Source organism: Cnephaeus nilssonii, assembly GCF_951640355.1.
Source record: "Cnephaeus nilssonii genome assembly, chromosome: 3".
NCBI classification, from domain to species: domain Eukaryota; kingdom Metazoa; phylum Chordata; class Mammalia; order Chiroptera; family Vespertilionidae; genus Cnephaeus; species Cnephaeus nilssonii.
This window is the reverse complement of record NC_137074.1, coordinates 64321796-64334357: the sequence shown is the minus strand read 5'-3', so window position 1 is coordinate 64334357 and position 12562 is coordinate 64321796. Positions and strand designations below refer to the sequence as shown.

General features: G+C 54.0%; 1 protein-coding gene across 1 annotated transcript; it reads left to right on the top strand.

The window, feature by feature from the left end:
• Positions 1–1433: 1433 nt before the first annotated feature.
• Positions 1434–11687, top strand: TIGIT (T cell immunoreceptor with Ig and ITIM domains; the record flags this gene model as incomplete). Its single annotated transcript, XM_079767129.1, has 4 exons — positions 1434–1497; positions 2405–2734; positions 7270–7370; positions 11439–11687. The coding sequence occupies 4 exons, from the start codon at positions 1434–1436 to the stop codon at positions 11685–11687; spliced, it is 744 nt and encodes a 247-aa protein (XP_079623255.1).
• Positions 11688–12562: the final 875 nt, after the last annotated feature.

Sequence of the window (12562 nt, the reverse complement as noted above, 5' to 3'; positions counted from 1 at the left end):
TGGAGTTGTATCTTGACGTGAACCTGGAAGGACAGGTTGGATTTGGAAAGCCAGAGGAGCTGGTGAGGCATATATTGTCTAAGGGGCTGGAGGTGGGCTAGTGGGGTGGTGAGTGGGTTGTGGTGTTGGGAATCAGCAGAACCCAGGGAGGGGAAGAAGCTGGTCCGAGACGAAGCTTCAGGGGAGAAGGGGACAGGAGCCCGGACCGTGTGGAAGCTCAGGGGCTCGGCTGGACTGGAGGGGGCAGAGCACCGGGCTTCAGAGGCTCCCCTTTTGGAGCTGTTTTCAGTACATACGCCACGGGGTACGTCCACAGGAGCAGCGGTGAGCCCTGGAGGAGGTGCATGTGGGCCCTCCACCCCCACTCCCCAGAGTGTGGCTTCACTGGAGAGCAAGCTTTGACTAATGTTTCTCCTATCTCCAGAGCCTGCGGTCCAGTCTGGTCCTTTGTAGGCACTTGGGGACTTTCAAATAAAGGGAGGGAGGGAGGGAGGGAGGGAGGGAGGGAGGGAGGGAGGGAGGGAGGGAGGGAGGGAGGGAGGGAAGGAGGGAGGGAGGAAAGAGGGAGGGAGGAGGGAGGGAGGGAGGGAAGGAGGGATCCAGGAAGGGAGAAAGGGAGGAAGGGAGGGAGGGAGGGAGGGAGGGAGGGAGGATGACCCAGCAGTAGGATTTGACGATGAAGTGGAGCTCCAAGCAAAGGTCAAGTGATCTCTCTCCAGGGTCAGGCGCTCCCGAGTTTCATGGGGTTGCCGTGCAGAAGAAAACTCTTTTCTGGTCTCCTCCGATAATCCTGGGTCAGAGAGATTAAGCCAGAATTCAAACATGTCTCAGTCCAGATAAACAAGAAAGGAGATATAAGGTTCAAGAAGGGGACCTCATTCAAGGAAAATGTGGCTATGTTTGTCCAAGACTTTGTCCCACCCAGGTCTTGTCTCCGTAGCCACTGCCTCTTGCTCCCGGGCTCAGAGTTCCAGCGCAGTGCCTAGCCTGAGAGTGCACACACTTACGTTTCTCTCAGTTCTGCAGACCTTTAGTAGGGTGAAGTCAGGGAACCCCGTTGGTAACAGGTTCTGTAAAGCCTGGGCATGACACAGATGCCCTGAGCTTGTTAAAGACTGATTAAAAAAAAAAAAAAAGTGCAGTCAGAGAACTGAAATGAGTAGATTGACTAACAGCATCCAAAGACCAGTGCAGCGTACCTCCCCCCATAGCGCTGCTTATTCTTCTAACGTGTTTCCTCCATGGTCTTTCTTGTGGCTCGCTGTGCAGTTTGGGTGCTTGTTGAGAACGGCATCTGTCTTAGGTTTTGCTGACCTCGGTGTTTCCGAGACCCTCTCTCCTCAGAGGCTCAGTTTCGCCTTGCCAGCTGCGCGCGGCCAGTTTCTGTGGCAGAGGCGGCCACACCTGCTTCCTGAGGCCCCCTGGGCAGAAGCATGCAGTGGTGGCTCCTCCTGATCTGGGCCCAGGGGCTGAGGCAGGCTCCCCTCCTGGCGTCAGGTAGGGACTGAAACTCCAGCCTAGACCCCGAGGAAGGGGGAGAGCAGGGAGCAGGGAGGCGGACGGGGGAGGCAGGGAGTGAACGCTCTATGGGTCTGCGGGAAGCAAACCACCGTGCTCAGAGCCCTGCGCCCCGCTTTTCTCCTCTGAGAAGAAGGCACAGGTTTGTTCTGGGCGGCAGATGAAGGACTTGGGGCGGGGGGTGGGGGTGGGGGGGAGCCTGACTGGCCAACCCCAGAAGGGAAGCGAGGGAGAGAAAGGGACCAAGCAGGAGGGTGACCCATTTACTTGTAGAAGTTCACTCCTGCCCCTTCGTCCTTTCTTCTGTGGATCAACATGTTTTCTTCACAGATTCCAGAGATCCTCACATTTTAGATTGAATTCGTGATACATCTATTCCCTCCTGTGTTAAAAGGGGGCACAGATATTTAAAAACGGCAGCGTTAGTTTTTGTTTTGCTTTCTGAGCCATCTCAGGGTGGTAAGTGCCAAAAGGGTGGTTTTGCGTGGAGACCCAGTTTCTCACCAACGCTCCTTCGCTTTGGAGGTCATGAAGGGTTTTCCAGCAACCCCAATGGCAACCAACCAAACAGCCAGGTTTCACTTCAGAGGATAATGTGTCCAGCCCAGCCCCGGGCTGCTGGAAGATTCAATGAAACAGAAGCAGTGGCTGCCAGGGTTTATACTGTAAAGTGAGCAGCTGAAAACCACCCATGAGCTGGTCGTGATGCTAGATCCCAGTGGAGCACCTGGGATGCGCTCCCTCTTCGGGGCGGGGGCGGGGCAGGTAGGCCGGAGAGGCGACCATGCCAAAAGCCAGTTCTGGTCACAAAGCCCCTTGGGATTTCTGCGGGAAGGATGGGGCCAGCTGCTGACCCGGACTCACGCACGCTTTCTCCCTCCCCTAGGAGCCATGGCAGGCAGGATAGGGACCACGGGGAACATTTCCGCAGAGGAAGGTGGCTCTGTCACCTTACAATGTCACCTCTCCTCCACCACGGCCACGGTGACTCAGGTCGACTGGAAGCAGCGGGACCGGTTTCTGGCCATCCATCACACTGAGTCCGGGTGGTCCATCTACCCGGCTTTCCGGGGGCGAGTGGTCCCCCGCCCCAACCTGGGCCTCACCCTGCAGTCGCTGACCACGAACGACACAGGGGTGTACTCCTGCATCTATCACACCTTCCCTGATGGCATTTACAGAGGGAGGCTCTTCCTGGAGGTCCTGCAAAGCTCAGGTATGCCCTCTGGAGCAGAGCAGAGGACGAACCTCATCCTCTAGGATGGAAAATGCATCCCTGCCACGCGCAGTGGAGCAGGGCCACCCGACCCTGCTCACACTCCCATCACCTTGGGGGCTTTTCAATAACGATGGTGCCAGCGCCCATCCCAGACCAGTTCAGTAGGAATCTCTACGGGTGGAGCCAGGACCTGAGAGGTGCTAGGAGAATCCCTGGTGATTCGAACAAGCAGCCAAGGTTGATAACCACACTTTGGGGTATAAAAAGGACATTTTATGTATATATATTGACTAGAGGCCTGGTGCATGAATTCTTGCTCGGGTGGGGTCCCCCCACCTGGCCAGCAATTGGGGCAGATGAGGGCCATCTCGCCCAGTCCCAGGGCCCATCAGGGCCAGCCAGCCAGGGGGAGGGACCACGGGAGTTTGGCTGGCCTTGGGAGGTTGGCTGTGGGAGCATACTGACCACCAGGGGGCAGCTCCTGCGTTGAGTGTCTGCCCCCTGGTGGTCGGTGCATGTCATAGCTACTGACTGGTTGTCCAGTTGCTTAGGCTTTTATATATATAGACTAGAGGCACGGTGCACGAAATTCGTGCACGGGGTGGGGGTTGTCCCTCAGCCCAGCCTGCACCCTTTCCAATCTGGGACCCCCCGGTGGGATCGGGCCTAAATGGGCGGTTGGACATCCCTCTCACAATCCAGAACTGCTGGCTCCCAACTGCTCACCTGCCTCTGCTTGATTGCCCCTAACCGCTTCTGCCTGACAGCCTGATAACCCACTAACAACTCCCCTGCCAGCCTGATTGATGCCTAACTGCTTCCCGGCTGGCCCAATTGCCCCCTCTCCTCCAACTGCCCTCCCCTGCCAGTCTGGTCGCCCCTAATATCCTCCCCTGCAGGCATGGGTCCCCCCCCAACTGTCCTCCACTGCAGGGCTGGTCCCCCCCAACTGTCCTCCACTGCAGGGCTGGTCCCCCCCAACTGCCCTCCCCTGCAGGCCTGGTACCCCCCAACTGCCCTCCCCTGCTGGCCTGGTTTCCCCCAACTGTCCTCCCCTGCAGGCCTGGTACACCCCCAACTGCCCTTCCCTGCAGGCCTGGGTCCCCTCCAACTGTCCTCCCCTGCAAGCCTGGTCTCCCCCAACTGCCCTCCTCTGCTGGCCCAGTCACCCCTAACTGCCCTCCCTTCAGGCCCGATCGCCCACAACTGCCCTCTCCTGCAGGCCTGGTCCACCCCCAACTGCCCTCCACTGCAGGTCTGGGTTCCCACCAACTGTCCTCCCCTGCAGGCCTGGTCCCCCCAACTGCCTTCCCCTGCTGTCCTGGGCCCTCCCAACTGCCCTCCCCTGCTAGCCTGGTCTCCCACAACTGCCCTCCTCTGGTGGCCAGGTCACCCCTAACAGCCCTCCCTGCTGGCCTGATTGCCCCCAAGTGCCCTCCCCTGCAGGCCTGGTCCCCCCCAACTGCCCTCCCCTGCAGGCCTGGGTCTCCCCCAACTGCTCTCCCCTGCAGGCCTGATCCCCCCCCAACTGCCCTCCCCTCCAGGCCTGGTCCCCCCAACTGCCCTCCCCTGCAGGCCTGGGTCTCCTCCAACTGCCCTCCCTTGCTGGCCTGGTCTGCCCCAACTGCCCTCCTCTGCCGGCCTGGTCACCCCCAACTGCCCTCCTCTGCTGGCCTGGTCACCCCTAAATGCCCACAACTGCCCTCCCCTGCTGGACATATTGTGGCGGCCATCTTGTGTCCACATGGGGGCAGCCATCTTGTGTCTTGGAGTGACGGTCAATTTGCATATTACTCTTTTATTAGATAGGATATGGTCATCTAGAAAATGTTCTCATTTCTTAGGTTAGCATGGATCATGCAGATTAGAATTAGGTCCTAAATTTATAAGGGATTAGAGCTGGTTAGAAACAAAGCTGTGTGCTAAGTGTAAATGTACAATAATTTGCATTTTAGAAAGGTTTTTGAAATTTTTTTCAATTACAGTTGACATGCAATATTATATTAGTTTCAGGTGAACAACATAGTGATAGGCATTTGTGTACTTTACGAAGTGATCACCCTGATAAGTCTAGTACCCACCTGGCAGCATACACCGTTATGACAATATCATTGACTATATTCCCTGTGCTGTACTTTACATCCTTGTGATTGTTTTTATATCTGGCAATTCTACATCTTAACCCCTCCCCCTTTTTCATTCATCCCCCCAACTGGCAACTATCAGTTTGTTCTCTGTATCTATGAGTTTGCTTGTTCATTTATTTGTGTGTGTGTTTTTTTTAAGATTCCACATATAAGTGAAATCATGTGGTATTTGTCTTCATCTGCCTGACTTATTTCACTTAGCACAATACCCTCTAGGTTCATCCAAGTTGTCACAAAGGCAAGATTTCATTCTTCTTTATGGCTGATTAATATTCCACTGTGCCAGTGCACCACATCTTCTGTGTGCATTTGTGGACACTTAGGCTGCTTCCATATCTGGGCTATTGCAAATAGAGCCGCGATGAACATAAGGGTGCTTATATCTTTTTGAATTAGTGTTTTGAATGTCTTTGGATAAATACCCAGAAGTGGAATTGCTGGGTCACAATGATAGTTCTATTTTTAATTTACGATCATTTACATTTGTTTCCAAATATAACCTCATGTCTGTTATCCATCTGGGCACTTGAACCGGTTGTCTGGACGGAGGGAAAGGATTCTGACCGTATCTGAGTTACAGTGCAGTGGAGTGGTTGTGAGCTCAGGCTGACGCCAGGCAGTCGATGTCCAAATCCCGGTGCTGCTGGTGACCACAGGCAGGATTAGGTAGCCGCTCCGTGCATTGCTTTTCTCCCCTGTGAAAGGAGGCAGTTGTCAGACCTGCCTACCTGGTGCTGACGGGATTGAGTTACTCACTACAAGCAGACGCCTGTAGGAGGGCTCCTGGAACATGCATGGGAAGCACCACGTACCGCTCAGCGATGAATGCACTGCTTGTCTGACTGAGGCAGTGGGAGCTGAGGCTTACCGTGGCTCAGAGCATTAGCGCTGACTTGAACACAGGTGTTCTGGTTCCCGGAATGGCACCTTCTGAACTTCTAGATGCTGATTGTGTTAGAGATTAAGCTTTATGAGTTGGCAAAATCTGTGAGACTGTTACCTTGAAGTTTCTTTTCAAATACTTGCTTCCACATAGGCCAATTATGCATGCGGTTAAGAGCCTACATGTTTTTCTGTTCTGTAGACAGCCCTCTGCCCCCTGCCACTGCCCTCCATGACCCCTCTGCTCCCCCCCGCCCATCTGCCGCCCCCCTCCCCCCACCTGTGGCCAAAGCAGGAAATGGAATCCTCAGGGCAGGAGAAGCACGTGCTGGGGGTTTGGGCTCCCTCTCCTACCCCTCCTGGTACCGTGTGGAGACGGTGGGCACTGCCCTTGTTCTAATCTAAGGGGTTGCATTCCTAGGTCACCTTCCCGGCAAGCGCAGTCCTTAATCAGAGGGAAGAGGGCCTGGCCTCTGCTACGCCCTCCTCTTTTCTCCCTGGGCACCTGGGTTCTGCCCGACCTTCTGGGAAGGAAGTGGAGATGGAGGAAGCGGCCTGGAAATCCTTCCCCCACAGCAAGCACACATGGGTAACTGTCCTATTCCTCTCACACGCTCCTGGGATAAAATACCATCTCTTCAAAACGCCTTTCCTGCCTCTTCCTCCTTCCAGTTACATTTTATGTTCGTAGACATTCTCTTGTTCACGCTTTAACTCATATCACAAACATCGATGAAGCACCTGTTATGTGCCAGGTGCTTGATCAATATTTGTGGTATGGCCTGGCCGGCGTGGCTCCGTGGCTGAGGTCACAGCTCCATTCCTGGCCAGGGCACATGCCTGGGTTGTGGGCTCGATCCCCAGTAGGGGGCCTGCAGGAGGCAGCCGATCAATGATTCTCATCATTGATGTTTCTATCTCTTTCTCCCTCTCCCTTCTTCTCTGAAATCAATAAAATATATATTTCAAAAGAACTTGTGGTGTGAATGAAGGGGAACAGTACAGGAAACAGCCCCAGGACCTTGCTCCTGCCAGGTCTCACCGCCCAGGAGGAATAAGGTGAAAGGTTATGGGCTCTTTTTCTTTTTTGCACTTTAATATTAATTTTATTTTAATTTTTAAGTTAAAATTTTCCTACTAGTATGATTATAAATATGAAGTTTAATAAAAGAAAATTTTCCTTTTCCATTTTTTCGGGACGTTGCCATTTGTTTTATTTCGTGAGTCTTACCCAAAGTGACGTTGTTGAGTCGAGGAGGGGGGTTAACGATGGCCGGCTCTGGTGTAAACCTGTGAGGTCCACAACGGCTCACGTGTCAGTGGTTCATGGTGGGCCAGGCAGATGGTCTGTTGTCCAAGCAGCCGGGTTAGTGGTCCAGTCCTGTGGCCGGAGAAAGGCCTGGCCAGCCCCCGCCTCTGTGCCCTGAGCTCAGGCCTCCCTGGGAAACGGTTGCCCTTTGCTTCCGGCCTCAGTCCATTTCCCTTATTTTGTCCTCCCTCTAGGCGCTGGGCACCGCCCTGGGCTCCTGATCCCGTTGCTCGGGGTCCTGTTGCTGGTGGTCATCTGCACAGCGGTCACAGTGGTGGTCACGTTGGCCAGAAAGGTAAGACTCTGGACCCCACGCCGGCCACCCTGGCCCTTTCAGCTTCTCCTTCTGTGCAGAGACAGACATAGATGGGACCCCCCACTGCCCTTCGTGACTTTTTCACGGTCCTTGTTCTGCCTTTTGGGGAAGTTGTTTGCATCCTTCTCCTGTGCCTTCCCTTATCTGGGAGCGCCTGAGAGGTTGGGCCTGTCTCCTCCCAGTCTCGCTGTCACCTGCCATTCCTAGTTCCTGCCTGACCTACGCCAGTCCCCTGGGTTTGATTTGCCTACTTCGGCTGTGATGCCTCTGGGGCATCTACTCTGTGAGAGGGATGGTGCACATCAGCCCATTTAGCGTTAACAGGCCTTCAGAGGTGCTGGGCTGCCCACAACCCTGCCCGATGAGAAGTAAAGGAGGACGAGGACCCTGTTTTTCAGGCCCAGGCTTAAGCCTTCTTTGAAGTTCTGTCTTTCTTTCTTTTTTAAAAATTTATTGTTGACTCTATTACATATGTTCTCCCTCCCCGCTTTGCCTCCCTGCCCCCACCCCCCTTCCTCCCAGAAGTTCCGTCTCCCGGCGACGAGGTGCGGTGCCGGCCTGCAGTGCGGAGGATGCTCTGTAAATGCTGCTGGGAGGACCTTTGACTCTCACTTTGCTCTCAGATGCTGACAGATCTGTCTCCTTTTCTCTTCTGTGCACCAGAGGGGTTTAGCAAAAGCCACCCAACCCCACAGTCCTCATAATCACTGCTTACCCCACACTTCTCCAACGTCAGAGCCGTGGCATCAGCTCACAGCCCCCTCCATCTGTGTCCCGTCCCATTTTGCCCTTGGGGTGGGGTCCCTGTTCCCATCCAGCGGTGAGGGCTCTCCTTCCACATTCCATCCAGGGCCGTTCCCAGGACACCTGTTTTAGTGCAGGCCCAGGAACTAGGGCCTGACTCGTGCATTCTGGCAACAGGGACTTCCCTGAACGAGCTCTCAGGTGAAGGTACAGAAGGAAGCAGAGTGGGTGAGGAATGCTCCGCGTGATGTGGTCTCGGCTGGAGACTCGGTTGAAGCAAGACTTGTATGCAGAATTGGTTGCATCCTGAGGCCTTTTAAAAACCCACCTTCCTCAGTCATTGGCTGCAGGCTGCTCAGCAGAGAGGGTCCAGGAGCAAGTCTGCAGAGAGGGGCAGCTGTGAGCCGCTCACAGCCTATACTCCCAGGTCTGGGGAGTGGGAGCACAGGTCAGGTACTGAGGATCTGAGCGGGCACCAAGAGTGCTCCCCACAGACCCCAAGAGCCAGCAGATTGCAGTCTTTAGGAATATGGCGTTGGAATCAGACAGACCTAGGTTGGAATCCTGGCTCTGCCAGGTGAGTAGCTATGTCACCTGACCTTGCTGAGCCTCAGCTTTCTCATCTGTAAATCAGAAATAAGTATGGTGCTGCCTTTGTGGGGTTGTGAGAAAATTTAAGTCAAATAATTCAAGTAAGCCACTTGGGTATTTTTCCTGGCATACATTAATAGCCATCCTATCCTATCTAATAAAGAGGTAATATGCAAATTGACCATCACACCATCACAAAGATGGTGGCACTCAGAGCGGAGGCGGGGTTTCCTTAACACAAGATGGCTGCACCCACAGTGGAGGCTGAGTTCCCGTAATGAACCTTAAGGAGCAATCAGCAGGGACCTGAGGCTGCGTGGCGCTGGGCCGGGGCAGGGGACCTGAGCCTGCATCCCCCGCCTGGTGGGGCTTGACAGGGGACCTAAGGCCACGCCCCCCACCCCAGCTTCAGGCCAGGGGACCTCAGGCTGCACCCCCTGCCCAGCAGGGCTTGATGGGGGACCTGAGGCCACGCCCCCCGCCTGGCGGGGCTTGACAGGGGACCTCAGGCTGCGCCGCCCACCCTGGTGCTGGGCTGAGGGACCTCAGTCTGTGCCCCCTGCCAGGAGACCTGAGGGTGCGCTGGGGGACCTGAGGCTGTGGCCCCCGTCCAGCGGGGTTTGACAGGGGACCTGAGGCTGTGCCCCTCGGCCTGGCACTGGGCCAGGGCACCTGAGGCTGCGCCCCCCACCTGCTGTGCTTGATGGGGGTGGGGCCGGCCAGGTCTGTATCATGCCCAATGGGGGTGGGTCCGGCTGGGTCTGGGTCTCGTGTGATTTCGAGGCGCGTGCAGGTGGGCAGGGACTTGGCTCTGGGTCCCATGGCGTGCCCCAGACTCTGACAGGAGAAAGATTTTCATATACATTTTACTAATTTTCTTTCATCTCTGACACTTCTATTATAGAGAAAGGGCAAATAGCAATATTAAAATATTTCCTCTAATTAATTCTTATAAATATACTAGAGGTCCGGTGCACAAAATTCGTGCACTGGGGGGGTTCTCTCAGCTCAGCCTGCACCCTCTCCAAATTGGTACCCTTCGGGGGATGTTTGACTGTCGGTTTAGGCCTGATCCCGCAGTCAGACATCCTGCTCACAATCCGGGACTGCTGGCTCCTAACCACTCTGCCTTCCAGCCTGATCACCCCTAACCGCTCCCCTGCTGGCATGATTGACACCTAACTGCTTCCCTGCCAGCCTGATCACCCCACTGAACTCCCCTGCAGGCCTGGTCCCCCTTAATTGCCCTCCCCTGCAGCCCTGGTTGCCCCCAACTGCCCTCCCTTGCTGGCCATCTTGTGACAATGTGGGGGGCGGCCATCTTGTGGTGGCCATCTTGTGACAACGTGAGGGCGGCCATCTTATGATGTGAGGGTCAATTTGCATATCACCTCTTTATTATATAGGATGTTCTTATAATTATTATACACTTTATTTATCATAGCACCTCATTAACCCTTTGCACTTGCTTGCTTTTTTCTCGATTCCTTTATTCTAATGCTAACCGTGTCGAGTCACACTTGACATCCGAGTGCAAAAGGTTAATACCTGGTGCTCAATAAATATTTCCATTGCATGGATCTACTAGACCCATGGTTGGCAAATTTCAATTATTGTACTGTTGATGTTTGGCTCTGTTGACTAATGAGTTTGCCGACCACTGTCCTAGACTAAATGAATGATTGTTATCTGCCAGGCAGCTGTTGGCAAGAGTGCCCCCAGGGGACCTTCTGAGAGGCTCAGCAGAGATGGCTGTGTCCAGCGCCAGGACCATGACTGCCAGCCCACTGTCCTTCTCCTCGGGTTCTCCAAGGGGACAGTGTTTGTCCTGCAGCCCCAGCTGTGGGTTATCAGGTGGCCATGCCCACTTAGCAAGTGGACATCTGGGTCTGGAGTTCAGGGCAGAGGCCTGGACGAGTGTGGGTGGAGATTTGGGCATCATCAGAGGGAAGAGGGAGGTTGTAGATGTACATTTAGATGAAGTGTCTCAGAGAGAGTGTTGAATGTGAGAAAGCAGATCCCTGGAACCCCTTTAATTGGGGAGCTGATGAGCAGCAGGAAAAAGGGCAGGGCTGGCTGAAGGTGCAGGTGGGGTTCACAGGAGGAGGAGGGGAACCGGGGAGAAGGTGCCGTGGAAGCTGGGGAAGGAGAGCGTCTTAAAAAGGAAGAGGTCATCGGTGTGACAAAGAGTAGAGAGAAGCGGGGTGCAAGCTGCCTCACTAGGCTTAATGATAAGGAGGAATGGTGACAGGTGCATTGTGTGTGTAGAAAGTTTTATTGTTTTAAAAAAAATATATTTTATTGATTTTTTACAGAGAGGAAGGGAGAAGTTAGAAACATTGATGAGAGAGAAACATCAATCAGCTGCCTCCTGCACACTCCCACTGGGGATGTGCCTGCAACCAAGGTACATGCCCTTGACCAGAATCGAACCTGGGACCCTTCAGTCTGCAGGCCGACGCTCTATCCACTGAGCCAAACAGGCCAGGGTGAAAGTTTGGTTTTGGTGGAGTGGTTAGTACTGAACTCCAGTCGTGACAAAACTGAGAAAGTAAGGGTCAAGAGATTGGTGTTGGTAAGAACACAACTTCGTGTGTGTGTGTGTATGTGTGTGTGTAAGAAAGGAAGAGAGAGATCATTATAATTACGTATCAGTTGGGGAGTAACTTTTGAATTACACCCCTACATACTTTGTCATTTGTTTGTTTTTAGAAGAAATTTCTCAGAATTCGTTCTGCAGAAAGTGGCCTCAGGAGAGTGCCATGTGGACAGGAGGAATGGGGGCTCGGGGTTCCGGCCTCCCCTGCAAGCTGTGTCCTGGCAGAAGCTGCAGCTGCCGGTTCAGGCTCAGACTCATGCCGAGAGCAGAGGGACGATGACTATGACGAGCCGCACGACTACTTCAACGTCCTGAGCTACAGAAGCCTCGGGGACATCAGCTTCCCAGCAGAGACCGGTTAGCTGGGCATCTTCTGGGAGACACAGCCTGACTAAGCTATTACAAACGGGTTGTAGGGTCTGCACTCTCCATCACTGTGTGTGTGTGTGTGTGTGTGTGTGCACAGTCGAGTGAACGATTGCCATTCTCATCCCTGTCTGCATTTCCTCTCCCCTTCCCTTCCACTCCATTGTGGCAGACCCAGGTGAGCAGCTTGAGTCTTGATTATGAATGCAATGTTGAAAACAGTGTGACCTGATTTTGAGTCTGGCAGTTTGAGCCAATTCTGTGGCTCTGGACAATGTGTTCCTCCTAACCGCACTGGGCGGGGGCTCAGGTGACAGGGTTTTGTGGGGGATGATGATGACAGTGTGATTGCAAAGCCACATTCTTCTCATTTCTCACTGTCATGTCCATCAACAGTTACACATTCAAGGCACTTTAGGATTAAGGCGTGGTCCCAGCATCTGAGGGGAGAATGGAGGATGACTAAACCATGGTCTGGAGTCTCAGCCCTTTGAGAACTTCCCGTTAAGTGGGGAGATAACATTCCCATGGAAAGGCGGGAAGGGGTACGGATATAAGACCCGGGCCTGTGGGAAGATATGCCAGTTTGGCGTGAGGTGGTCAGGATAGGCATACCTGTGGCGAAGTGGCCCAGGAGGATGGGGAACAGAGGGGTCGGTCTGGTGAGAGCAGGTTTTTACACAAGGAACTTGTAGAAACCAAAGTCGGAAGCTAAAGTCTCACAAGGAAGACCCTGGTACCAAGGGAACCTACGAGGCTTCAGATTCTATTCTCTGGGCAGCGATTCAAATCTCCTCGTTGGACCTACTCAGCGTATAGCGATGGGCTATATGGGGGCTTCAGGCTCTTCCGGCCATGCGCTGGGGGGGCC